The sequence below is a fragment of the Nerophis lumbriciformis genome, linkage group LG02 (genome assembly GCF_033978685.3).
Source record: "Nerophis lumbriciformis linkage group LG02, RoL_Nlum_v2.1, whole genome shotgun sequence".
Taxonomy (NCBI): domain Eukaryota; kingdom Metazoa; phylum Chordata; class Actinopteri; order Syngnathiformes; family Syngnathidae; genus Nerophis; species Nerophis lumbriciformis.
This window is the reverse complement of record NC_084549.2, coordinates 56,139,334-56,166,171: the sequence shown is the minus strand read 5'-3', so window position 1 is coordinate 56,166,171 and position 26,838 is coordinate 56,139,334. Positions and strand designations below refer to the sequence as shown.

Genomic DNA, 26,838 nt, shown 5'->3' with positions numbered 1-26,838 from the left:
TGGGAGGACGTTAATGAAACTGCCTAACAATAAACCCACATAAGAAACCAAGAACTCGTCCTCGATCATTAGCTGTTTACATTGTGGGAAAGCGGACGTGAGAACAGGCTGTCAACACGTCACTCAGGTCCGCATGGAGCTGGAGGGGGCGTGGCCTCCAGCTCCGCCTGAATTTCGGGAGATTTTCGGGAGAAAATTTGTCCCGGGAGGTTTTCGGGAGAGACGCTGAATTTCGGGAGTCTCCCGGAAAATCCGGGAGGGTTGGCAAGTATGGTCATGTGTGAGGTCAGGCTGAGCTCAATTTCCAACTTGACTAATATTGCCTATGGGGCTGGGCGATATGGCCTTTTTATTAATATCTCGATATTTTTAGGCCATGTCACGATGCACGATATATATCTCAATATTTTGCCTTAGCCTTGAATGAACACTTGATGCATATAATCACAGCAGTATGATGATTCTATATGTCTACATTAAAACATTCTTGTTCATACTGCATTAATATATGCTTATTTTAAACTTTCATGCAGAGAGGGAAATCACAAGTAAGTCAATTTACCAAAACTGTATTTATTAAACAGTTATTAAGCAGTGGCACAAACATTCATGTCATTTCCAAAACAGAAAGTGCAAGATTGTCAGAGACATTTTAAAACAAGCTATGAGTGCACTTTTGTGCATGATGTCACTAAGATGACATATCAAAACAACACTAAATTAAAGTGCACTTATTGTACAGAATGCCACTACAATAGTTTAAAACAAATAAAGTGCACTTTTGTGCATGATGTCACACAAGATATTTCAATAACTGTCAAATAAAAATGAGCTGCATAATAGGAAATCAAATAGTGTATGTCTTTCACTATGTGGTAGGTTCCTGCGGACGTTATCTTCTTCTGTTGTTGACAATATTTTTCATACGGTGTTGATCTGGAAATAGTTGCTTCGGCATTTTGTTGGTGTGGCACCGAACGGAGATGTTGACATGCGGAGTTTCAAGCACTCCTTATTCTCTAGCGGGTGACTTTTCAAATTATGCTACATGAGCAGTGGTACTACTTTTTGTAGCAACGCTTTTGCCGCATAATTGTTCAACATCTTCCCGCTTGAAGCCAAACCACCGCCAGACGATGGACCCCGTGCTGTTTTTCTTAGGAATTAATTCTTCCTTCATTTGTTACCAGATTCGCACCTTCTCACTCTTGTATTACCACCCACACCACACCGCACCATACCGTTAGCATCACAGCTAACGTTACCATGTCGCTACCTCTCTGCTCCGTGGGGGCGTATAACGTTGCACACGTGTCATGTAAGAAGGTGCGCTTGTTTTAAGTCTCTGTGAGAAGGAGAGACAAGAAAGAGTGGGTAACGCATGCAGTGTAATGCCCGCAGCTAAAAGCAACTGCGTGAGAACGTATACTCTAATATCATGATATAGTCCTTTTCTATATCGCACAGAGGAAAACCCGCGATATATCGAGTATATCGAGTATATCGATATATCGCCCAGCCCTAATTGCCTATGTTTGCAGTTTTCTAAATCAGATCTTTTTCCCAGCTGACTGTAGTTTGCAAGTTAATTGTCATCTTTATCAGACTCCAGTATAAACACACACTGGCCCCAATGTGGCCTTGACGTAACATGTATGCGCAGTTCAATAAAGTGAAAACTAAGGAAGTTGACCGGATTCCGTAAAAGAACAAAGCTGTCGCTGCTACATGAGAAAACATGGATGCGTGTTAGTGGGTTTGCGCCATGACTGTAGCGTAAAGGAAGTAGGCAGACGATGGAAAACCACTGCAGGAGGAAGAAGATATTTTGTGTCTTTTCCTGCACACATGAATGATGTAGCTCAATCAAAGATGACGTAAAAGTTTGCATTGCATTGCCTTTTAGACTGCAGTCATGTTTTAAAAGACCAGATTCCCAACGGATTCGGACTGCCTCCTGGTGTGGCCCAAATCTGATGCGAAAATATCAGATTTGAAGCACATTTGGGCTTTAAGACTGGCATAAAAATATTTAAAAAAATCATAAATAAAAATACCAGTGTAAACGGAGCCATATTTCGCCCAGATTTAAAAAAAATCAAATTCTGATTTCCCACAACCTGAATGTAAAGGACTTTGGAGATTCTATTGCACTGTACAGTACAGTGGAACCTCGATTTACAAATTTAGGTTAGTTCGTCAACATGGTTCGCTAACTGAAAAGTTTGTATATTGAAGCAGAGTTCCCCTTAAGAATCGATGTAAACATGAATAAATGGTTCTCGCCTTGAGAAAAGTCCATATTTTAGTAAAAAACAGCACACTTTGAAGATACTATAATGAAGACAATACATATCAAACCAACATAACAAGGGGGTAATGACTCAACAATCTTTTTTTTAAATTCTAAAACATTACAGCAAGCTTAAATGTCGCACACACAAGTCTCGTTAGTGCGCTTCAAACCCCCCCCCCAAATTTTTTATTTTGTGTCTGGGAATATTTGTGGCATTATTGCACACTCATTGTTTCGAGTGGCAAACCCGCAGTGGCTTCACATAGTCGCCGCTAGCATTAGCTCAAACTAACAGTGTGAGGCTTGTGTCCTGGAAGTGCCTTCTCCTTCGCTGTATTAAAGGTAAGCTGTGGCATGTTTATCTGTCTCATCACAATTAAAGACTTGCTGCGGAAGTAAGACCACTTCGCTAATAAATCCTCGAACTAAAGGGTTTGGAGGCTAACTGGCTAAAATGCTAGCTGTATAGCTTGTCTAGCAGCCCAAAGCTATACAGCAAGACTGTGAGACTGTGAGAGTTTGGACACATTTAAAGCGTTTTTGATCACACAAACTGATCTCTAAGGCAGGCTGACACAGCTGTGACCGACGCAAGGTACCACAATTGTGGAAATAAAGTGCCGCTCGCCGTCAAAGCTCTTTAAAATGGCTGCGCTAGTGTGTACATAATGTAAACAGGATGTGGCATAGGGGGCCCTGCCTCTTCACGTCTACAGGAAGTGATGTAATCAAAATGGCTGCCCCAATGGCTTCAAGCAGCATGCATAATGAATGAATGAATGAAGGATTCATACTCCGAGACATGGTCCGTGCCATGTAAGCGTTCGTAAACCAAAAAGGACACTGTGGAAGTCGCTTCCTAGCAGTCCCACTGTCAGACACGGCAAAGGAGCCAAGCGTGCAGGTTTTAACAAGGTTTTAATAATACTGTTTCAACCAAAGTTTTTCTCTCCAGTAGAACGTGACCTTTCAGTCACATCCGTATCCTCTCTCTCCTCCTGCTCCCAGCCGCTTACTGTTAAAGACAACATATGATTAGATTACCACATACCACCTGTGAAATCCAATCACCTGCCAGCTGTGTCTCGCCATCAGCACTGCCACACCCCCGTCTGATGATGCTCAGTCCTCAGCACCATGGACAGAGGCGGTGACCTTTGCTCCTGCAGGCAGCGCTGGCAACATCTCCTTCCACAGACACAAATATAGGCGTTTGTAAATCGAGGTTCCACTGTACACACACAAAACCTTCTGTGAGATGAACAACATTTAAGACCCTTACTAGTTGCACAAAGTTGTAGCATGTTCCCAAGAGGTGATGCTCTGTTTCGTTGCTTTTCTCGTTTGTCGCCACCGCCGCTCCGTTGCTGACTGCTGGAACTTTCTGGCGTTGTGTCTGACGCTAATTGGTGGGTAAACAGGTCTGGTGCGAGGGCCCGATCATCCTCCTCTTCCTCCTCTTCAATCACATACACACACACACACACACACACACACACACACACACACACACACACACACACACACACACACACACACACACACACACACACACACACAGAGTCGGACAGACGCACAAAAGTACACACGCCCCCCTGGAACCTCTTGCAGGACCAAATGGCTGGCAATGCCTGGTCGCCATCTCCCGCTGAGCCCTGGTGTGCGCTTTGGTGGCTCAGGCTGCTGTTCAAGCCCAGCGGGTGTTCTTTTGCTCGCACGCGCACACCCACTCACACACGCACACATACACAGTATCCTTGTGTCCCCTGCACGGCATCGCCACCCGCTTTCACACCCCAGACAGCAGGACAGCAGGAGAAGACACACACACACACAGACACACACAGGATGGAACAGACAGACGCGGTCACTTTAGAGATGCAGGCCAAGCGCTGCAGGGGAGAAAAGTTTTCACTTAAACTGGAGAATTCTCTCTTCATTAGCGCCTTTTGGACTTCAGGAAGAGTTGTTTATTTGTTAGTTCCCTCACCATCCCCTCCCTCTCTTTCTTTGTAGTTTTTCCCTTTCTTTTGGTCTTTGTGCGTGCGTCTGTTGTTGGGATGCGGCTGGACCTGGTTGAGTTGGAAAGTTTGGTTCAGACAGACAGACGACAGGCGGGGGTTTTTCTCCGCACCTTTGTTCCATTGGTACCTGCTCCGTTTTGATAGTCGTACAAATGGAACGTAGAATTAAAAGTGATGCAATAGTGACAGCGTGTTAGGTCTAGCATAGATTTACAGTAGTGCAGATCTAAATTCCATTGAATGATTGATGGCTGACGTGTGTGTTGTTCTAACTACATAAAGTCAAGTAGATTAAATTTATTTAGGGCAAATCCACAGATAAGCTTATCTAATTGCACTTTTTTATCATGGTGCAACAGTTTACAACACAATGGAACAGGCAGTTGCTCACCCATATCTTATATATAAGTTTGAAAAAATGTAAACGTCTAAATTTAGGATGGAAAAAAGTTAAAAATTTGAATAGTTCACTTTGGTGTCGGACCCGTTTTAATTGAGGGCGACATCGCAGTAACGGTTGCCCTCAGATTGCTGCTTGTAACAGTGAATAATATATGAATATAAATGTGTAAGGATTCGCCTCATGATATTACATATTGTATTTCCGGACTTTAGCGCGAACCAGTATATAATCCGCATCCACAAAATAAAAAAGTGTCTTCCCATCTATTAGCCGCACCATTCTATACAGTAGGTAAGGTTGTATTTTTCCCTATCCTGCAATTTAAGCGTGAGTGAAGAATGCACTACAGACCTGATAAGTCCGAAAGAGATGATATGATATTATCTGCTCACATATGCTACCTGGTGGTTGTTTAAGCACACTGCACCTAGTCCTGGGTAAATGCTTCAATTACACGCAGGATTTTCACAGGAATGAGGCAAAAATACAACCCTACCTACTGTAAGCCGCATATATATATACTTTGTGAAATTAGTTTTTTACACAAATATTTTATAAATGTTTGTTTATATAAATTGTTTTCAAACGGTGCTTTTAAAACGACTGATCAAACAAAACAGACGTCATCGTCATGGACCCACTAGCTGCGGAAGCTAGCTCTCCAGTCAGCTAAACAGACTCAATAACTCCACAGTGATGTTTTGATAAGAAAAATAATGCAATTGTAAGGTAATACTACTAACTAACACAGACACTCGTAAACGTGTTAGCATATTAGCTAATGCTAACAAGCCACCGGGTTTAAAGCGTAGGAAAAAAGTAGCAGCTTCTAGTCTGGAATGCATTTGATTTTTTTTTTTATGTACGCTGTAAAAATAAATCTTTGGATTTTACTGTACCAAACTGGCAGCTTAGTAGCCTGAATTGTACTGTAAACTTTGCGGTGGTTTTTACAGCATATTACTGTAAATGGAATGGAAAAACAGTACCACTGTTTTTTTAAGGTAAAATTCATGCAACTCTGCTGTCATTTTTTTACCTTAAAATCTACGATTGTTGTTTTTGTAGGGTACTACTGTAAATGGAAAAACAATACAAAAGTTGTTTTTATGGAAAAAAAACAAACAAAAAAACAGCAGTTCAGTCCCTGGAATTTCACCGCAAAGTTTATTGTCAGTTTTACAGTCTACAATTCGATGGATAACTTGCTTTGAAATCATAAGTCAAGCAGATATTTAGGTATTTATTTTAACAAAAAATTGTTTTTGGAATATATGATAATATATTTTGTTGCATTATTAGGTATTACAGTATTAAAATTTTTAAATGCATTCAGTTCTTGTACTTTTTTAGGGTCAAAATCGAAAGAACAAATACATTTAGTAAGAAAAGATAATGCATATTATTCCCAGGCATTCACGGGCCACATAAAATGGAGTGGCGGGCCTTATCTGAGTTTGGCACATGTGATTAAGAGGTACTTAATTATTATTATACATGGATATTACGCTTCTAGAAAGTGGTATCACTAAGTTGGAAGAATGCAGTTATTACGATGTCTTTAAGAAATAGAAAGAAGTTGCCTTTACTGCAGTACGACAATAATGTCACACGTCTGTCACTTCATCACCAATGTCTTAAGTGTCCTTCTTTGTACACTTCAGAGAGAAAAAGGAGATGGCGAAAAAAGCTCAGGAGGAGAAGATTGTGCGCGCTGCTTTGCGTGACCGAGAGAGCGAGCTGGCGGCCCTGCTGGAGCAAATGGAGGTGCAACATCTGCAGAGAGGTCAGTGCCTGCATCAGCTTGGACTCAAAATATCAAATGTCAAAAACAACATATTGATGCATGGTATTAATAAACAAAAATATTACATTAGTCATGTATTACTTCAGATTAATCATGCAGTTCATTTTGACCGCACGTTGATCCTTTACCTTAACTGCGTCTGGCCAGTGATTAGGTCAATACTTACGCCACGGCACAGGTGAGAGGGGAAACTCAGACAGGTGTGCTCGATGGCAACTTTGGCTTCAAAATACTCAGACTGGACTTAAGATAAGACTGTTACCAAGGTTTGAGCAAATGAAGATTAGTCATGATTAGTACAAATTTTAAACTGTAATTAATCTGATTAAAACAATATCATAAAAACGCTGGAATAAACATACTAAAGTCATCAGCGCAGAACAGAGCATCTGATGACGATGATGATGATGGGGACGACGTGGCGCGGATGTCAGAGTGGCTGTGCCAGCAACCTGAGGGTTCCTGGTTCGATCCCCACCTTCTACCAACCTCGTCACGTCCGTCGTGTCCTTGAATCAGAATCAGAATCGTTTTATTGCCATTGTTTGAGAACGGGTTCACAAACTAGGAATTTTTCTTGGTGCAATCGTGCAACATAAAACACATATAACACAGATTTGGTAATAACAAGAGCTGTAACTGAGCTATCAGATCTTGTTATAGACTTAGAAGGAATTCTAGGGAGCTACTGTTAGGAGTTATTGTTCATGTGCCTGATGGCCGAGGGGAAAAAACTGTTCAGGTGGCGGGAGGTGTGTGGGTCTGGATGGACCGTAGTCTCCTGCCTGAGGGGAGAGGGGAGAATAGTGTGTGTCCAGGGTGAGAAGAGTCAGCTGTGATCCGACCCACACGCCTCCTGGTCCTGGAGGAGAACAAGTCCTGCAGGGATGGGAGCTTGCAGCCAATCACCTTCTCAGCAGCACGTACCATGCGCTGCAGTCGATGCTTATCCTGGACTGTGGCGCCGGGGAACCACACGGTGATGGAGGAGGTCAGGATGGACTCGATGATGGCTGAGTAAAACTGCACCAGCATCTCTGTCGGCACCTTAAGTTTCCTCAGCTGCCGCAGGAAGTACATCCTCTGCTGGGCCTTCTTGATGAGGGAGCTGATGGTCGACTCCCACTTGAGGTCTTGGGTGATGGTGGTGCCCAAAAAACGGAAGGAGTCCACAATGGAGACGGGGGTGGGAGAGTCAATCAGGGTGAGGGGGGGTAGTGGGGCTGTGACTTTCCTGAAGTCCATGATCATCTCCACTGTTTTCTGGGCGTTCAGCTCCAGGTTGTAGCAAGACATTTCGCCCTTGCTCCTGATGGGTCGTGGTTAGGGCCTTGCATGGCAGCTCCCGCCATCAGTGTGTGAATGTGTGTATGAATGGGTGAAATAGTGTCAAAGCGCTTTGGGTACCTTGAATGTAGAAAAGCGCTATACAAGTATAACCCATTTACCATCCATCCATTTTCTACCGCTTATTCCCTTTGGGGTCGCGGGGGGCGCTGGAGCCTATCTCAGCTACAATCGGGCGGAAGGCGGGGTACACCCTGGACAAGTCGCCACCTCATCGCAGGGCCAACACAGATAGACAGACAACATTCACACTCACATCCACACACTAGGGCCAATTTAGTGTTGCCAATCAACTTATCCCCAGGTGCATGTCTTTGGAACCCATTTACCATTTAGATAAAAACGCAAACTCCAAGTCAAAGATCCCATGTCACTGGATCACTGCTGTTTTTAAGAACCTGCTGCAAAATGCTAGTCAGGACCAACTGCATAAACTGTATCAAAGATCCTTTGTCACAGAATCACTCTACTATATTAAGGACCAACTGAATAAACTTTAGTTAAAGCTCATATTAATGACAAGAGATCGTGCTGTTTTGAAGGACCTTCACAAAACACTGGAGCAAGATTTTCGATTTGACAAGAGTCCTTTGGTGTTGCCACAAAAAAGTTATCCGCTGGCGTGCTGCTCCACTGTGTCGCCTCGTTTCCACCTTGATGCAACACGGCTGCAGTGGGCGTAGTCTAAAATAAACCTCTTCCATCTCAAAGAGCCAAGATAAGTGGAGGCAGGGAAGGTGACCACAACAGAGCAGAGCGCCCCCTGCTGGTGCCTCTCATCCAACTCACTGCTGCTTGCACATCTGTCGCACCATCTGGACCCCCCCCTTATTTTTAGTTTTTTTTTTACTTACCTGTGGTTTCCCTCCACAACGAGGAGGCCCGCTGGTAGTGGGAACAAAGATGGAGGGGAGTGGAGGGAGGGAGGGTTTTGCTTGGCGGGAAGAAGAGGAGGCGTAAACAAAGGGTTTGTTTTCTGGCACGGGGCGGCGGCACACATGTTGTCTAAAGAGAGCTGACATCAGAGCACAGCAGGACACCGTGAGCGGCGAGGAAAAGGAGGGGACGGAGGAGTGGACGTCCTTTAGTCGCTCGCATCACTTCCTCTCGCCGGCCGACAGACGAGCGAGATAATTAGCTTTCTTGCTCTCCAAGTCTCCCTCCATCAGTTTGTCCTTCCATTCATCCACCACCTTTTTTTTTTAGTACACGCATACAGAGCTAGATGACATCAGATATTCCCACCTCACTCACTTAGCCCCCCCCCTCCCCCCCTCTCTCTTTCTCTCTCGTGCGCTTTTCCTGTTGTTTGTTTCCAGTGCCAGTTCTGCCGGGCTTCTGTGTCCCAGGGTTCTTTTTGGCCTACGCACGGCCAGACGCATTCAAAGCCTGTTCAGCTAATTAGCATTCTTCATTGCAACTTTTACCGCTCTGGCCAAACTTTGCTCTGTGTGTGTGTGTGTGTGTGTGCGTGTGTGTGCGTGCGTGCGTGTGTGTGTGTGTGCGTGTGTGTGTGTGTGTGTGTGTGTGTGTGCGTGTGATTGCATGTCCTCTGTGCGTTCCCTACAAGATGAAGCCAATCAAAGTTAGGCAAGTGGCACTTGCTGGCCACACTTGACGTACGCTTTCAGCTGCCATTTTTTTCCCCACAAAAAATAATTTGAAGTGAAATCGTTTTATGTAACTTTTATTGTAATCTCCTAACAGTCTTACCTGTCATTCGCCACTGTGCAATACGAGTAAAATAAAGTCAAACTACTCACCTTTCAAGATGCCATATAGACACATGATGGGGAGTATTTCAATATGTTGGTTGCATATTAGCAACTAAAATGTATATTATAAGACTAGTCACAATGTAATTTAGACAATGAAGTCAAAAATCATTAAAATGAAGCCATTATGTTTATATAAGTACATACATTATGCATAAAATCTTAGTTTTACAAGAATCAATTACCAAACAAATGTATGTAAATTTTTCTGAGAATTTATTTTATTATTATTTTTTTAATCAAAGAAACCACTTTAAATTTCACAAAAATAAAGATGAAGTATTAAGAGCAAAAACATGTAATTTTACAATAATAAATATATATTCTCAACATTCATGTGTTTAATTTAGGACTTTAATCACTTTTTATTATAACTTGTAACTTGACTACTTTTTTTGTCTAACCTTACTTCAAATCTTTCTTGCCACCATTTAGTCTCTGTAAGCAACATTCAATCGTCCCATGCAACTTTTCAAAGACTGCAACTGTCCCCAATTAATCACTAGTATTTATTTTGATTTGTTAACTTTAGCCTGATGGTAACAGCATGTCGGAGCAGGTGGACCATTGCCTCAGTCCAAAAAACGTCTGCCATTGTTGTTTTTTTGTGTTTTTTGTAAAGAGCAAAACATATGTTGGAGAGCACACTGTGACTGCGTTCAAAGGCGGGATGAAAGCCCAGTGTTGGAGTGTTCAGAAAGAGGCAAAGGCAGGAAGGGCGGAGAGGAGAACAACAGCACTTTCCAACAACTCCTCTTCCTCCAAGTTACTTTGACCTCATGTCACGTTTGCACTTTACTTTTTCTCTACATCACTTTGATTTCTCTACATTACTTTGATCACTACACATATGCTGACAGTTTTGGAGTGCGACATATGTAACTTAACTATATATGTGTGTGTGTGTGTGTGTGTGTGTGTGTGTGTGTGTGTGTGTGTGTGTGTGTGTGTGTCATCAGTGTACGTAATGTAGACACTTCCACAGGGAGGTAAATTACTTCCATCATAAAAATTAAATTTTTGTATGTTTATACTATAACTGACATGTTCCTTGTCTTGCTTCTGCAGTTGATGAGCTGAACCGACTCCTGTCTTCCCAAAATTCCCTGATCAGGAAGCTAAAGGAGGAGTGCCTTACACTGGGAGCGACATTGGAGGAACTGACAGGAAACAGACGGTAATGACAACAATAGTTTTTCAAAATCTTAAAAACTAGTCAATTCTATTTTCTCAGCATGCTTTAATGGCATACTGTAGATATATTTATATTACAGGTATTATCATCACTTGGTCTCTAAATGCTACATGCTACTTTCTTATAAATGTGACATGGTATTTACTAGATGCTACCTGCGGCCTAGAAATGTTACATTGTACTCTCTAAATACTTTGTCTGGCTTATAAATGCTACATTGTACTCCCTAAATGCTATTTGTGGCTTATAAATGCTACATTATACCTCCTAATTACTGTATGCGGCTTATAAATGCTACATTATACTTTCTAAATGCTATATGCAGCTTTTAAATGCTACATTACACTACCTAAATGCTATTTGCGGCTTATAAATGCTACATTATACACTAAATGCTATGTGTGGCTTATAAATGCTACATTATCCTTCTTGATGCTACGTGCTACTTTAAAGATTGCTACAAGATAGTTGCTAGATGCTACGTGCGGCTTAAAAATGCCACATGATACTAGCTAGATACTACCAGCTGTTTAAAGATGCTACATGATACTGACTAGATACTTTTTACTGCTTAAAAATACTACATGATGCTTACTAAATGTCATGTGCCGCTTAATAAAACTATAGTACCCTCACTAGACGGTATGTTCCGCCTAATGGTGCATACTGTTCAATGAAATAGATGCTACTAACTACCGTATTTTCTGGACTTAAAGGGGAACATTATCACAATTTCAGAATGGTTAAAACCATTAAAAATCAGTTCCCAGTGGCTTATTATATTTTTCGAAGTTTTTTTCAAAATGTTACTCATCATGCAATATCCCTAAAAAAAAAGCTTCAAAGTGCCTGATTTTAACCATCGTTATATACACCCGTCCATTTTCCTGTGACGTCACATAGTGAATACAAACAAACATGGCGGAAAGAACAGCAAGCTATAACGACATTAGCTCGGATTCAGACTCGGATTTCAGCGGGTTAAGCGATTCAACAGATTACGCATGTATTGAAACGGATGGTTGTAGTGTGGAGGCAGGTAGCGAAAACGAAATTGAAGAAGAAACTGAAGCTATTGAGCCATATCGGTTTGAACCGTATGCAAGCGAAACCGACGAAAACTACACGACAGCCAGCGACACGGGAGAAAGCGAGGACGAATTCGGCGATCGCCTTCTAACCAACGATTGGTATGTGTTTGTTTGGCATTAAAGGAAACTAACAACTATGAACTAGGTTTACAGCATATGAAATACATTTGGCAACAACATGCACTTTGAGAGTGCAGACAGCCCAATTTTCATCAATTAATATATTCTGTAGACATACCCTCATCCGCGCTCTTTTCCTGAAAGCTGATCTGTCCAGTTTTGGAGTTGATGTCAGCAGGCCAGGGAAGCTAGGGTCGATATTCTTCTCTTGATCATCTTCGGTGGCATAAGGGACGGTGTGAGCCAAGACATCCAGGGGGTTTAGCTCGCTTGTCTGCGGGAACAAACTGCCGCCATTGCTTGCCGTGCTACCGAGGTCCTTTGTCCCTGAATTGCTCACACACTCCGGCAGATTCAATGGGGGTCTGGCGGCAGATTTCTTTGACTTTATCGTTGGAAATGCATCTGCTTTGAGTGTCGCAGGATATCCACACATTCTTGCCATCTCTGTCGTAGCATAGCTTTCGTCGGTAAAGTGTGTGGAACAAACGTCCAATTTCTTGCCACTTTCGCATCTTTGGGCCACTGGTGCAACTTGAATCCGTCCCTGTTCGTGTTGTTACACCCTCCGACAACACACCGACGAGGCATGATGTCTCCAAGGTACGGAAAACAGTCGAAAAAACGGAAAATAACAGCTGATTTGACTAGGTGTTTGAGAAAATGACGGATTGCTTCCCGATGTGACGTCACGTTGTGACGTCATCGCTCCGAGAGCGAATATTAGAAAGGCGTTTAATTTGCCAAAATTCACCCATTTAGAGTTCGGAAATCGGTTAAAAAAAGATATGGTCTTTTTTCTGCAACATCAAGGTATATATTGACGCTTACATAGGTCTGATGATAATGTTCCCCTTTAAGAGCGCACTGGTATATAAGCCACACTAGATTTTAGAGAAAATAAAAATATATTCCATATGTTAGCAGCAGATACATATATACATTGTGAAATGAGTTATTTACATATCTTGTTTCCAAACGATGTCTTTAACACGGCAGTAAAACGAATGAACAAACAAAACAGACATTGTCATGGACCCACGAGCTGCGGAACCTAGCTCTCCAATCAGTTAAACAGACCTAATAACTCCATGGATACATCTTGGTGAATTTACTGAGGAAGTTAGGAAACTGGAACAATAAAAATAGAATGCTATTGTAAGTAATAATACTAACACAGTGACTCGTAAACGTGTTAGCTTGTTAGCTAATGCTAACAACGCTGGCTTCAGTACTTTATGATAGCACATACAAATATGCATGAAAACACTTTTACAGACATAACACATGGGACGGTTTAGTAAGTAAGAATTGTTTTAGTTATATTGTAAATGTTAGGAACTGGTCAAGGGGGTGACCCTGGGATGCAGAGACGAGAAGCAAGTTTGAATAACAAAAAGGGAATACATTTAATGAGTCCAAAAAGTGTAACCAAAAGCGATGGGGCAGAAATTGCACACCATGAATACTTAAATGAAAACAGGTTCCTCAGTGGTCGGCAGGGGGAGAAGCCAGGGCACACTAAAACACAGGGTAAAGGAGGCTAGGAAACAAACACAACAACGTTAGGAATTACAGGACTAAGGAAAAACAACATACCAGGACTGACGAGGCGAAGCAGGCACGTGCACGTGGAAGGTGCAGGATAAATTAACCGACAAGAGCCAGCTGTGGGAGGTGAGCTTAAATAGTCCTCGGTGGAAATAGGTTGCAGGTGTGCCTTAGTGTCCGCCCCTCGCTGCAGACTAATGAGCTGCGGAAACACATCACAACACAAGAGAAGGCAGGGAAATAAAAAGACAACAGTAAAACTTACAAACGGTTCAAAGCTTTAAACAGCAACTGTGTAGACATTCACCCTGCAGCACCTGCAGTGCGCAAACTCGTCCAAGATGGCGCCATGGCACAAACAATAAAACCATCTAAGTGTAATTGCATGTGTTTTATGAAAACTATTTGCATTATGGCCATCAGCAAAGAAAAATCCATAAATTAGCCTCGGGGCTCAAAGTTTGGGAAAAATATAGCAGTTTATAGTCCAGAATTTACGGAAAATGATACATGCTACTCACTAGACATTCTGCCCAAAACGCAACATGAGGCTCACTTCTGTAGAGGCTATGTGCTACTTACACAATACTTATGCTTACCAAATGCTACATGCTATCTTCCTGCCTGACCTGTTTTCTTGTTAAACCTGATGCTACTGTCATCACAGCAGGCCTGCCTGGCTCTCCATCTGGTGTGTGTATGAGTGTGTCTGTTGTTGTTTGTGTGTGTGTGTGTGTGTGTATGTGTATGACAGTGACCCTGGGCCCAGTGTTCTGTCAGCTGTTGAAGCTGTGCTGCACATTAGTCACATGACAGCCCCCAATCTGGCCGTGCCAGACCGCGCTGCCCTCACCAGCCACAGGACACACGTGCACACACAAAAAGATGTTACATAGAGTTGGCAAACCCTTAAAAACTAACAACTATTCACCTTGAATGGCCTTTACTGTGTGGGCTTTTTACACATACTTGTTAGAGTGTGTAATTGTAGTTCAGCAGCAGTGTTGCTGTTTGGTGGGCCTCTGGCTGTTTGAGCTCCTAAGGTCCAAAACAAGTGTAGCGGCTAAAGTCCTGCTGGACGGCTTCAGCGAGGATGTGTGTACTGATGAGGCCGACCCCCGCTGCTGAGCCGCTCCATGCTGCTGAAGCAGAAAATAGTCTTGGGTTGCCCTCCAGGTTCAGATGCAAGTCGAAGATTTTAGTCGCATCTTTACCTTTGGACATTTTTAAAGTCCATCAAAATAAGTAGATTGACAAGTTAACGCTACACTCTGCCCTTTATAGGAGGGAAGTGGAGCAGCTTCTGGCAGAGAAGCAATACCTTGAGGACACAGTGAAGAACCTGAGAGCTCGCTGCACCAACTTGGAGGAACAATGTACTCAACATGGACACATGCACCAGCGCATGAAGAACAGGTACGCACAAGCACGAATGACCACCACAGAGCCATTGAAACCATTTCCAACGCTGAAAGCTAAAACCCTATTGGCATCATAGGGAGAACAGAACACATCTCTGATCAGTGAGATGGGAAAATGTTGGAGCTTCATCAAAGATCCACTGTTACGCAAAAGTGACTTTTTAATGATGTTCTAACAGTGATATGTGTCTCTAGCCTTTTTTATGAAAAATATATCACCTTCCTCACTTGTTGAGAGAAGAGGCATTCAAAGGCTCGCTTTTTTCGTTTTTTGTGATGTTACGCAGGAAAAACCTCTGTCCTCGTGACATGATTGACATAATACCGTCTCTGACAACCCCTGCTTGATGAACTCGCCCCGTGGAAATGTGCACCACTTTAGAGGGCAGCTTTAAAAAAAAAAAAGAAAAGAAAAAAAAGCGCCATTGGAAATGCATCTCAGAGCTCTATCTAACAATTTGTGAGCTTTACGTTTAATATGGTTTATTTGTTTTGGACATGCTTAGAAAGTCAAAATAAGGAATATCACATGGTTACACTTACACAAGTCAACATGCCCGAATAGGAGGAATAAGCAGAAGTTTGATCATTTTTCTTTAGCGACGAGGTTAACTTAGCATGATGTTGCTGTTGAAAAGTCAAGTCCCTCTCACCTCATGTTTGACACTATGGAGGCCCTGAGTAGTTCATTTAGCAACAGACCGTAATAATAATTTCCTGGACAGATGAGTACTTTGAGCGCAAAAACCAATGATGGAGATAGTAGTTTTAGTTTTTGTTTATTGACTTTGTTTTAACCATTATGTTAAAAATGTATGTATTGTGTTGATATTGTTAAACTGTCATAACACGCACCAAAATACGTGTACAGTTAAAGGAGAACTGCACATTATTTTTTGGAATTTTCGTTCACAATCATTATGAGAGACAGGAACACACGTCTTTTTTTAGGATTCTAAAGATGATAAAACACGCTTGCAAAATGCGGCTCATGGGAGTCACCGTTGTCGCTTTCAAAGCCCTATAAAACAACTTCAAAACCCTCCAGCAACGTTTTATATACACTGCAAGTCTATATATAATGTAGTAAGAGACAAGTTCATGACAATATGTAATATGTTCAATATTTACCCCATATTTTGGTAATTTTTTCGTATTACCAGAACTTCTTTCCTCAGCGCATTTATTTCGGTTTCCATAGCAACGCACTTCCGACTCCCGGCAACAAGTGTGTGTTTCCTACTACTGAGTGTGTTCTAATCATGGCAGACTTGGTAACAGACAACAAAGTCTACTATTTTTGGACAGATGAGGATTCACAACCTTATATTTTTTAATCTGAATATACGGAGGATGAAATGCTGCTTATAGAAACCAGCACAAAGACAGGTTGTTGGAGACATTACATCAAGCAGTATTCATGCCTTTTAAGAAGAGGCTGAACAAACACCTCAGTTTGTGACTGTAATCCCTTAAAGCTCAAGGACTTTTAATCATCAAACATATAGTTCATATATACCGCTGAGTAGATGCAGATCAGGGATAGGTTCTTTGAATGTATTTTCTTAAACTTGTACCTGCAAAAGCATGATTAAATAAAGAAAAGAGAGAGGGTGAGGAAAGCCGAGAAAGTGAGTTTGGCGTGTTTTGACGCTGTAAATGTGGAACTTGGAGCCAAACTATGTCAACATAAATGTTGTGCTTACCCAAAGTCAACATGAAAAAACTTCCCTGGCCAGCCGGACTAAACAGACAACTGTCCATCGAGTGAGTCACTATAATTGCTTAGTTAAGGTTTAATTATACATGTTAAGATGTGCCGTCAATTATTGCGTTTGGCCTAATTGTCTTTTATTTCCTAAACGCCTGTTTTCATTATTGAAGGCTGACACACACAGCTGAAATGTATCCGTGGTTGATTGTGCCAACAGGTGCGCTCACAGCCCTATGTGCTGTGTGGTGTGACCGCATAAACGAAGTTCTTGTCTCTCATGCATTTTTTAAGATTATTATACGGTGCCGTTTAAATGGTGGTTTCTCCACGCAAATCTGCTGACTGTTTTCAACCTGCCAACAATACATAAACAATATAAAAAGACAAACCACTTAATAATGACGACAACAGCTTTAAATTTTAAGAATGCAATACAGTTCATTGCATTCTTTGCATGCAAAATAGTAATCAATGTTCATTTTGCCATCATAACATGTTTGAGATGAAAACACATATATATATATATATATATATATATATATATATATATATATATATATATATATATATATATATATATATATACATATATATATATATATATATATATATATATAAAATTAGTTCAAAATTAATATTCCCTGAGAAAGTTCAAATAAAAAAATATTCTTAGTATCAAAAAACAAAACAAACATAAAAAGAGGATTAAGTAGTGCCTTTAATACTGCATTTGAAATGTGCAACCAGTGGTGAGTCACCACTAAGCAAAAACCGCGCATGCTCAGAAAAGTAGCGTCAGATTTACCGCCCGTCCGAGCACCCACTGGCAGAATTGTAGATCGACGCCTATGCTATAGAGACTATAGTGGGTGCAAGTGCAAGCTATCCAAGTAGCATGTGGTTGCATGACTTGAATAACTTTGCACGACTACTTTCGCGTGGTTACTAATGAAAGGCTAATTGAACACGACAGCTTGGATAGCATTGTTAGTTTTCAACACCTTTTGGCGGCATTTGATGACTTCGCGGGAGTGAAAGAACACATCCTGGTTATCCTAATGAATAACATTTATTTTACTAACACAGCTTTTGCGTTTACATTTGATAATAGATGACTTACCTCTGGACGTCCCTCAATCGGATGCTTTCTCGACATGTGCTGCAGCATCGAACTTGTGCTATTGTGCTATGCGAGCTCCACTTTACAATGTTTGCATACGACTGTTTTCCTTCGATTTTAGTGTGAAGTGTTCCCACACATTAAACAACTTTTGTCGCTTCTTAATTCCCTCGTTTTGCTATGGCTCTTGTCAACTGCTTTCTGCGGCGTCTGCCATTGCGAGTTATGTCGGCGAAAAAGTTTACTAAACTCGTGGCGTATGATCTGACATAAACACGCTGTGCAATACCTAAACAGTCCGTACGAAACGTGAGCTTTGACTACTAAACGAGGCAAAATACCGTATAAAAAACAAACAAAAAAAACCTTAACGACGCCTCGAGGCAGCAAAGATTTCTGGAATATATTTTGTAATCGAATTACTTGAGTTACTCGAGTAATCGTTTCAGCTGTAGTTATTATTATACAGGTTACGGAACATAAATTAAGTATTGTTGGCGGTTTTTGAATATATTTTTAAAGTGATTTAGAGACAGAATGAATTTCTCCCATTACCTGCATTGCCAGACACCAAGAACAAGCTGATCTTTACAAATTAGAATGCAAAAAAACCCTTAATTTTTGTCTTTTTGTCTCTATTAAGGATTGTAAAATTCCCAAAAAGTGCGGTGATCGATACGGTGTCGGCCGATCTCACTCATGAATGATCTAAAATTAACTCACAACTTTTTGTGACTATAGTGCACACCTGATTATAAGCTGCACCCATCCTATTTTTGGCTATATTGTATTTTTTACATGTATTGGCCGCACAAATCAATAAGCCACAGGTGTACACTATGAAATATTGACACAGGCGCTTGTGTTCATTTTACACATTTAACAAAAGGTAGTGCCTGTAACACGGCACTTCATTCTTCTCCTGCGCTTTGGTGTGCGGCGGTTGTTCTCGGGGCCCACTAGTGGTTGTGGATTTCCATTCGGTGTGGCGGTTGTTTCGTTTTTTAAACGGTTTAAATGGTTGCATGATCGTTTTCAGCTTTGGGGCTGCGTCTTGTGCATTTTGTTGTCTTCTCCAAGACAAGGGTGAGTGCATAACCCACTAAATGGCCGACTTAATGATTGTATGAGTGCGTTTGATTTATTATGAACAATTTCATTGGTCTGATGTGACAGAGCTAAATTTATTGGCGGCATGTGTAGCTCGAGAACCTGGAAAAATCCATAAATCATCCGCAACAGCACTGTATAAAGCACAGGGTTTAAATAGTGGGGGAAAAAACAGCGCCCTTTCGACCGGAAATTACGGTAAGTGCACAATAGCGAATCTTGGAGACACACATTTTGTGGGAATTCAGTACAACTTCAAGGGTATTTAACTTCTTTAGTAGACTGCAGGTAAAATACGTAGCAAACAAAGAGTGAGGCATGAGACAAAGCAACGGCTAAAAATGATTCCATCGCCGGCCATGATACCAGTACACAGCCTTTGTGTATGTAACAGTGTGTGTGTCAGTGTGTCACCACAGGGTGCTTGGCATGTCTCCTACCTCTGCTCATGTTTTCCAGAGTGTGTGTGGGTGTTGTCGCTCCTCCTCTCTGTAGGATCTTTACATTAGAACCTCCATTTAAAACTAACACACCCACACACAAGTTTATGTTAACCTGTCGCCGGGTAGACGTAAGCAAAAGTTTATCATCTTCCAGCTGCCTTAAAAAAAAAAGCAGGCAGAACAATGTAGCTTGTCAAGGAGGGTGAAGAGTGAATGTTTTGTGTGCATGTGTGGCTTGTGTGTTTGTTTGTGCGTCCTCAGGAGGTTTGTCTGAGCGGTAATGTGTCTGCCAAACGTGGATTGGCTGGGAAGCTGGCGCCTAACTTCTCGCTTCCCCAGCTGAACTACGATAATCACTCTTGGCATTTAGTGAGTTTTATTTTCTGCTTTTGACACTTACTCTGTGGATGAATCCTCCTGGTGGATGCTTCACTTCTGCCTTTGGAGCCACTTGACCACATTTTCTTCTTCTTGTTTGTCACACAGGATTCTTTACAGCGAAGGTGTGGATACTTGAATAGGTTTTTGTTAGTTTAGGTAACAGATACAGTATCACACTAGTTAGTGCACCCCCCACATTTCAATTACAGCATAGCTATACTATAGAAAGTCAATTTGGATATACTTTAGAGAAGTCAGTAAGGCTGGGCGATATGGCTGAAAACTGTATCACGATACACGGTTTTATTGTTATCGATAATTATTGATATTATTTATCATCTATGGAAAATAAGAACCAGGTTCGTCATGTAACAGTTGCGTGGCGTTCTTACTACAAATACTTAAATTTAAATCCAGAAAAGCAACATACGCCAGTAAAAATTCAGATGTACTAAAGAGTGCGGCGCACGCACAAAGCCAAGCACATTTCTTTTTCTACACGGCAATTCAAATTGATCCCAAGTGTCGGTGTAGCTTGACTTGCCCCCTAATGAATACGCAAATCATAGCGAAAGTAGCCATGTGCTTGACCTCCGCATGGTTTGACCAATCATAAGTCAGTTGGAGGTGCTTCTTTTGCGTATTTCGAGTGATGTCAGAGCGATTTTCAGCCTACAAAAACTTTAGAAGAGGTGGGTGACTGTAAAAGTTACCCCAATTTAAATATAATTTGGGTAATTTACATCAAAATGTAAATGTATACAGTAGCCTGGTCAGATTACAGTTTGATAAGAAAATTATGTTATTTTGATAGTCTCAGTCTGAGGAGTAAAAGTTGGCACTTTTTTCATGTGAACTGTTACCCAGCATCCCCTCTGTGCGTCCCTAAAGTATACACAGAATTTGAAATGTGCGTACGTTAGCCATGAAGTTGGTGTGAGGCAGCGCAAGTTTCCACATGGTCAGTTTTGATACATCTCATTTTTGCGGAGAAATACGGCGTACGCCAGGTTTTTGTGCATAAGCAAACTTTTTACATGAGGGCCCAGGATAAATATATTAAATGTAAACATTTTCATTTAGAACATAACCTTCTGATTATAATCCTCTCAGCTATCAAGGCAGAAAGGAAAGGAAATGTCAACACAAGCATGGAAAACACTCAATTAATGTAAACAAAATTCTAAAATCACATTGAACACTGAACAATAACCTCCTAAAATGAAGGTGCAAAAATAAGGAATATGTAAAAAATGCTTTATAAACTGCAACATAATAGTGCAGGGGTCGGCAACCCGCGGCTCCGGAGCCTCAGCTGCATACTTGCTGACACTCACGATTTTTCCGGGAGACTTCCAAATTTCACTTTCCCGAAAATCTCCCGGGGCAACAATACTGGGGGCGTGCCGTGATGGCAGTGACTTTAACGTCCGATTTTACACTACCTGTGTGCCGGCCCAGTCACATGTTGTATGCGGGCTCTGCCCTACACACGTAAGGGACTGCAAGGCATACTTAGTCAACAGCCATACAGTTCACACTAAGGGTGGCCGTATAAAACAACTTAAACACTGTTACTAATATGCGCCACACTGTGAACCCACACCAAACAAAAATGACAAACACATTTCGGGAGAACATCCGCACCGAAACACAACATAAACACAACAGAACAAATACCCAGAATCCCATGCATCCCTAACTCTTCAGGGCTACATTATACACCCCTGCTACCACCAAACCCCGCCCCCCTCAACCCTGCCCACCTCAGCCGACGCATGGGTATTTGTTCTGTTGTGTTTATGTTGTGTTACGGTGCGGATGTTCCCCCGAAATGTGTTTGTCATTCTTTTTTGGTGTTAGTTCAGTGTGGCGCATATTTGTAACAGTGTTAAAGTTGTTTTATACGGCCACCCTCAGTGTAACCTGTATAGCTGTTGACCAAGTATGCCTTGCAGTCGCTTATGTGTGTCTGCAGAAGCCTCATACAACATGTAACTGGGCTGGCACGCTGTTTATACAGATTATAGAGGGCGCTAAAGACAGTGCCATCACGGCACGCCCTTATTATTGTTGTTTGGGTGAAAATTAGCAAACATTCGATAGAATAGTTGCCCTGAATTTCGGGAGTCTCCCGGAAAAATCGGGAGGGTTGGCAAGTATGACGCTGTCAGTTTCGCAACTTTCCAGTTTCTATTGATGAAGAAGAAAAAAAAATATCAAACGCATTTTTTATTGATATGGATTACGTTTCTATTGTGATATATATTGATATTGTTTTATCGCCCAGCCCTAGTAGTCAGTGTTCAGCTTGAGTATAGGTTTACTCTCCACTGAAAATAAGTCAAACAAGAATGACGCTGGGTTGACTTATTTCAGATTTCTTCTCAATGAACCGCAGCATCCTCGTGCAGCACCACAGCATCACCCTTGCACCGCCATACTTGACTGTAGGCATGCCAAGGACCAGGCTACTCACGTGTATTTACACAATAATTTTTGTGTTGACTGACTTTTAGTGGATAGTGGATCTATACTTATATACAAACCCCGTTTCCATATGAGTTGGGAAATTGTGTTAGATGTAAATATAAACGGAATACAATGATTTGCAAATAATTTTCAACCCATATTCAGTTGATTATGCTACAAAGACAACATATTTGATGTTCAAACTGATAAAAAAATTTTTTTTGCAAACAATCATTAACTTTAGAATTTGATGCCAGCAACACGTGACAAGGAAGTTGGGAAAGGTGGCAATAAATACTGATAAAGTTGAGGAATGCTCATCAAACACTTATTTGGAACATCCCACAGGTGAACAGGCAAATTGGGAACAGGTGGGTGCCATGATTGGGTATAAAAGTAGATTCCATGAAATGCTCAGTCATTCACAAACATGGATGGGGAGAGGGTCACCACTTTGTCAACAAATGCGTGAGCAAATTGTTGAACGGTTTAAGAAAAACCTTTCTCAACCAGCTATTGCAAGGAATTTAGGGATTTCACCATCTACGGTCCATAATATCATCAAAGGGTTCAGAGAATCTGGAGAAATCACTGCACGTAAGCAGCTAAGCCCGTCACATTCGATCCCTCAGGCTGTACTGCATCAACAAGCGACATCAGTGTGTAAAAGATATAACCACATGGGCTCAGGAACACTTCAGAAACCCACTGTCAGTAACTACAGTTGGTCGCTACATCTGTAAGTGCAAGTTAAAACTCTCCTATGCAAGGCAAAAACCGTTTATCAACAACACCCAGAAACGCCGTCGGCTTCGCTTGGCCTGAGCTCATCTAAGATGGACTGATACAAAGTGGAAAAGTGTTCTGTGGTCTAACGAGTCCACATTTCAAATTGTTTTTGGAAACTGTGGACGTCGTGTCCTCCGGACCAAAGAGGAAAAGAACCATCCGGATTGTTATAGGCGCAAAGTTGAAAAGCCAGCATCTGTGATGTTATGGGGGTGTATTAGTGCCCAATACATGGGTAACTTACACATCTGTGAAGGTGCCATTAATGCTGAAAGGTACATACAGGTTTTGGAGCAACATATGTTGCCACCCAAGCAACGTTACCATGGACGCCCCTGCTTATTTCAGCAAGACAATGCCAAGCCACATGTTACGTCAACGTGGCTTCATAGTAAAAGAGTGCGGGTACTAGACTGGCCTGCCTGTAGTCCAGACCTGTCTCCCATTGAAAATGTGTGGCGCATTATGAAGCCTAAAATACCACAACGGAGACCCCCGGACTGTTGAACAACTTAAGCTGTACATCAAGCAAGAATGACAAAGAATTCCACCTGAGAAGCTTAAAAAATGTGTCTCCTCAGTTCCCAAACGTTTACTGAGTGTTGATAAAAGGAAAGGCCATGTAACACAGTAGTGAACATGCCCTTTCCCAGCTACTTTGGCACGTGTTGCAGCCATGAAAATCTAAGTTAATTATTATTTGCAAAAAAAATAAAGTTTATGAGTTTGAACATCAAATATCTTGTCTTTGTAGTGCATTCAATTGAATATGGGTTGAAAAAGATTTACAAATCATTGTATTCCGTTTATATTTACATCTAGCACAATTTCCCAACTCATATGGAAACGGGGTCTGTACAAGCTGTACATTGACTACTCTAAAGTATATCCGAGTTTAATTTGTATAGAACTCTTCACTGACAGGATTTAATGACATCGATAGCGTTGCTAAAAGAACACATCTAATGCACACCTGAATCTCCACACTGCATGTGTCACCCTCTACGTGCTGTTCGGTCCCCTGTGGGCCCTGAACGTACCACCCGGGGTGCTTCAAGGTGTACACTCTAACAAGTAGACGCGCGCAGCCTCGCCATCCAGTATCCTACAACACACCCCTCCCTCCCCTGCAATCTGTGGCGTGAAGAGCGGAGCGAAACATTTGGAAAATCAGCTTGATGTATTTTTACCGGGCCGAGATGCCTGCCAAACTACACAGGGGTTGTTTAACACGCACTTTATTATTTATTTGGACTATTTCTGTGCTGGTGCGGTGGAGGATGATGATGAAGGAATGGAGCGGGGAAGCACACAGAGGCTGTTACTGTAAATAATGATTTAAAGTTGACATATTAGCCAGGAAATTACTCTTAACATGTCTTCTGCAATCAAAACAAATAGAAATGTTGCTGTTTAAACAAGACTAATGACCGCCAATATACACAATAATAATGACTTTGCAAAGATAATAATGCTGCTCACTTATCACAATGTTGATCATAATGTTGTAGTTGAACACAATAATAAGCATATTGTTCAATTTATACCTTAAATTTTATTTATTTTGCACTGTATGGTTTTTTATTTCCTGAATTATATTTGTTGACATAAAAAACTAAACTACGGTACATTTTTTATTCATATTCACATTTTTGATTAGATTTTCATGTCAGTTTTTTTATGAGATGAGTACAGTACTTTAAAGCTAGAGTGAGGAATTTATTTAATTTTTTAAAATACAGATGAAAGTTATATTCTAACATTTTAATAGCGAATAATAATTTTCGGAATTTTTTGCCTCTATATTATTATGAAATGTGACTTTTACTTGATGCCAGGAGCCAGTAATTTGGACAGAATAAATAAAAAGCTGTCTCTTTTAAAATAGTTATACTAAACTACTGTGCAACCACATTAATATACATGTTAAAGTATACTTTTTTAAATATTTTGTCAAATGTAATTTAAACTGAATATTTTTATTTAAAATAAAAACATTTTTGATTTCTGCACATGTTGACTTGATGGAAGAATATTTAATGAAGAATGAAAAATAAACATTTTATTGTTCAGGTTTATTATAACTTTTTGCAAAAAATTGACAGACCAGACAATAAAGTGTTTTCTTTTGTTTGTTTTTCAAAATGAGAGCCCTGCTTTAGGAAAAAAAACTGTTAGATCTTGTGTCCATTGGGCGCTCTTCATCATCACTGCTCCTCTTCCTCGCCTTCTGTCTCTCGCTCATCTTCCAAACATCTCGGCCTCTACTTCTGCACCGAGTGCCACGCAACCTTTAGTCAGCTCACAGCTGCTCACCGCCCGCCTCACCAATTATCACCACACACACTGAGGTCACACACACACACTTATCCACTATGTGTGCGTGCGTGTGTGTGTGTGTATGTGTGTGTGGTGTAACATATATGCGCAGATGTGTGTGTAGATCCACAGGCTTGACTGGGCCATATGGGCTCTATGAAGAAGGATGGTGCGTGCGTCTGGAGGAGGGATGGCGGGCCATGTGCGGCATGAGCTGTGCAAGCAGTTGTTCAGTTGTGTGTGAATGTGTGTGTGTATTTGTGCGCGGGCGCACCAGAGGCTGCAGGAGATTGCTTAATGGAACAAATGGTCGTGACGGGCCGGGGGAAGGAAGAACAGGCTTGCTGATACCGCGGGCACACTGCGAGCCCACGGCAAGGGCTGCTTCATCTGGGCTTCTGCCACACGCATACACACACACACACACACACACACGCATACGCATACACACACGTTACAGTGTGCTGCCATGCCCCACTAGCTAAAATGATCGCTCCTTGCAAAACTTTTAATTTGAAAATGAAGTTAGCAGCAGAAGAAAACAAGACTCATCACATTGTGATTCCTTGCTTGAGTGTGTGTGTGTGTGTGTGTGTGTGTGTGTGTGTGTGTGTGTGTGTGTGTGTGTGTGTGTGTGTGTGTGTGTGTGTGCGCGTGCGCAAGTAAGTACATTTTATTCATAAAGTGCTTTTCACAGATAAAATCACAAAGCGCTGTACAAAACATAGGTGAATTAAGACAACAATTCAGTTAAAACAACAGGGGAAACATCATAAAAGGGATAAAAAGTGGATTGAAAATGATAGATAAAAGGTGCATTAACTAAAAGCTTTACTAAAAATAGAAGTCTTCAAATGTTTCTTAAAAGTGTCAACACAGTCAAGCTCACGGACAGACGGTCCAGGTTATTCCAAAGGTTGTGAGCTATATAGCCTGGAATGCCAGGTCTCCACAGGTTTTGAAATGTTTTTTCAGATCTTAAAGGAGACCCTGGCCTGAAGACCGGAGGCTTTGCCCTGAAGTGTAGGGGCATAACGTGTGTGTCCCCTTTATCCACTAGGGTCTCCTGTTAAACTTCCCCACACGCTCAGTAAGCTTCTTAACTGTTTGTCAAATATAAACATATTTACAGTCGTTATTAGATTATTAAATTATTATGTTATTAGATCATGTTCCTAATGAGACTCTCGTTACACCGCAGCCTAGAAAAAAAATGTGCAAATTAATAATTTGTACACTCATTAATGCAATTTTTTTTGTTTTTTTTTTACTCTTGCACTCATCATCAGCCTTTTATGTCTCCTTTGAAAACAAGACTAAAGCAGGACTATAAGTTGTAGAGAAACAAAATAAATGCAAACTACTTTGTCACACCTTAGCAATCAATAATAATAACAATAATAATTAAAGGGATTATATTAATCTTTTTTTGGTGGGGTGGGGGCTTAAATTGCACTTTT

General features: G+C 41.3%; 1 protein-coding gene and 1 long non-coding RNA gene across 2 annotated transcripts in view; one reads left to right on the top strand and one right to left on the bottom strand.

Annotated features, from left to right (window-relative positions):
- Positions 1 to 26,838, top strand: part of sdccag8 (SHH signaling and ciliogenesis regulator sdccag8) — an 86,530-nt gene that overhangs the window by 45,412 nt on the left and 14,280 nt on the right. The window contains exons 14-16 of the mRNA XM_061965131.2: positions 6,388 to 6,509; positions 10,721 to 10,829; positions 14,894 to 15,025. Coding sequence (XP_061821115.2) covers positions 6,388 to 6,509; positions 10,721 to 10,829; positions 14,894 to 15,025 — 363 coding nt within the window. The remainder of the gene's footprint in view (positions 1 to 6,387; positions 6,510 to 10,720; positions 10,830 to 14,893; positions 15,026 to 26,838) is intronic.
- Positions 3,246 to 4,262, bottom strand: LOC133609517 (uncharacterized). The gene is made up of 3 exons (XR_009815732.2): positions 3,579 to 4,262; positions 3,368 to 3,484; positions 3,246 to 3,311 (listed from the first exon to the last, which is right to left on the bottom strand). It is a non-coding gene; the product is annotated as an uncharacterized lncRNA (long non-coding RNA).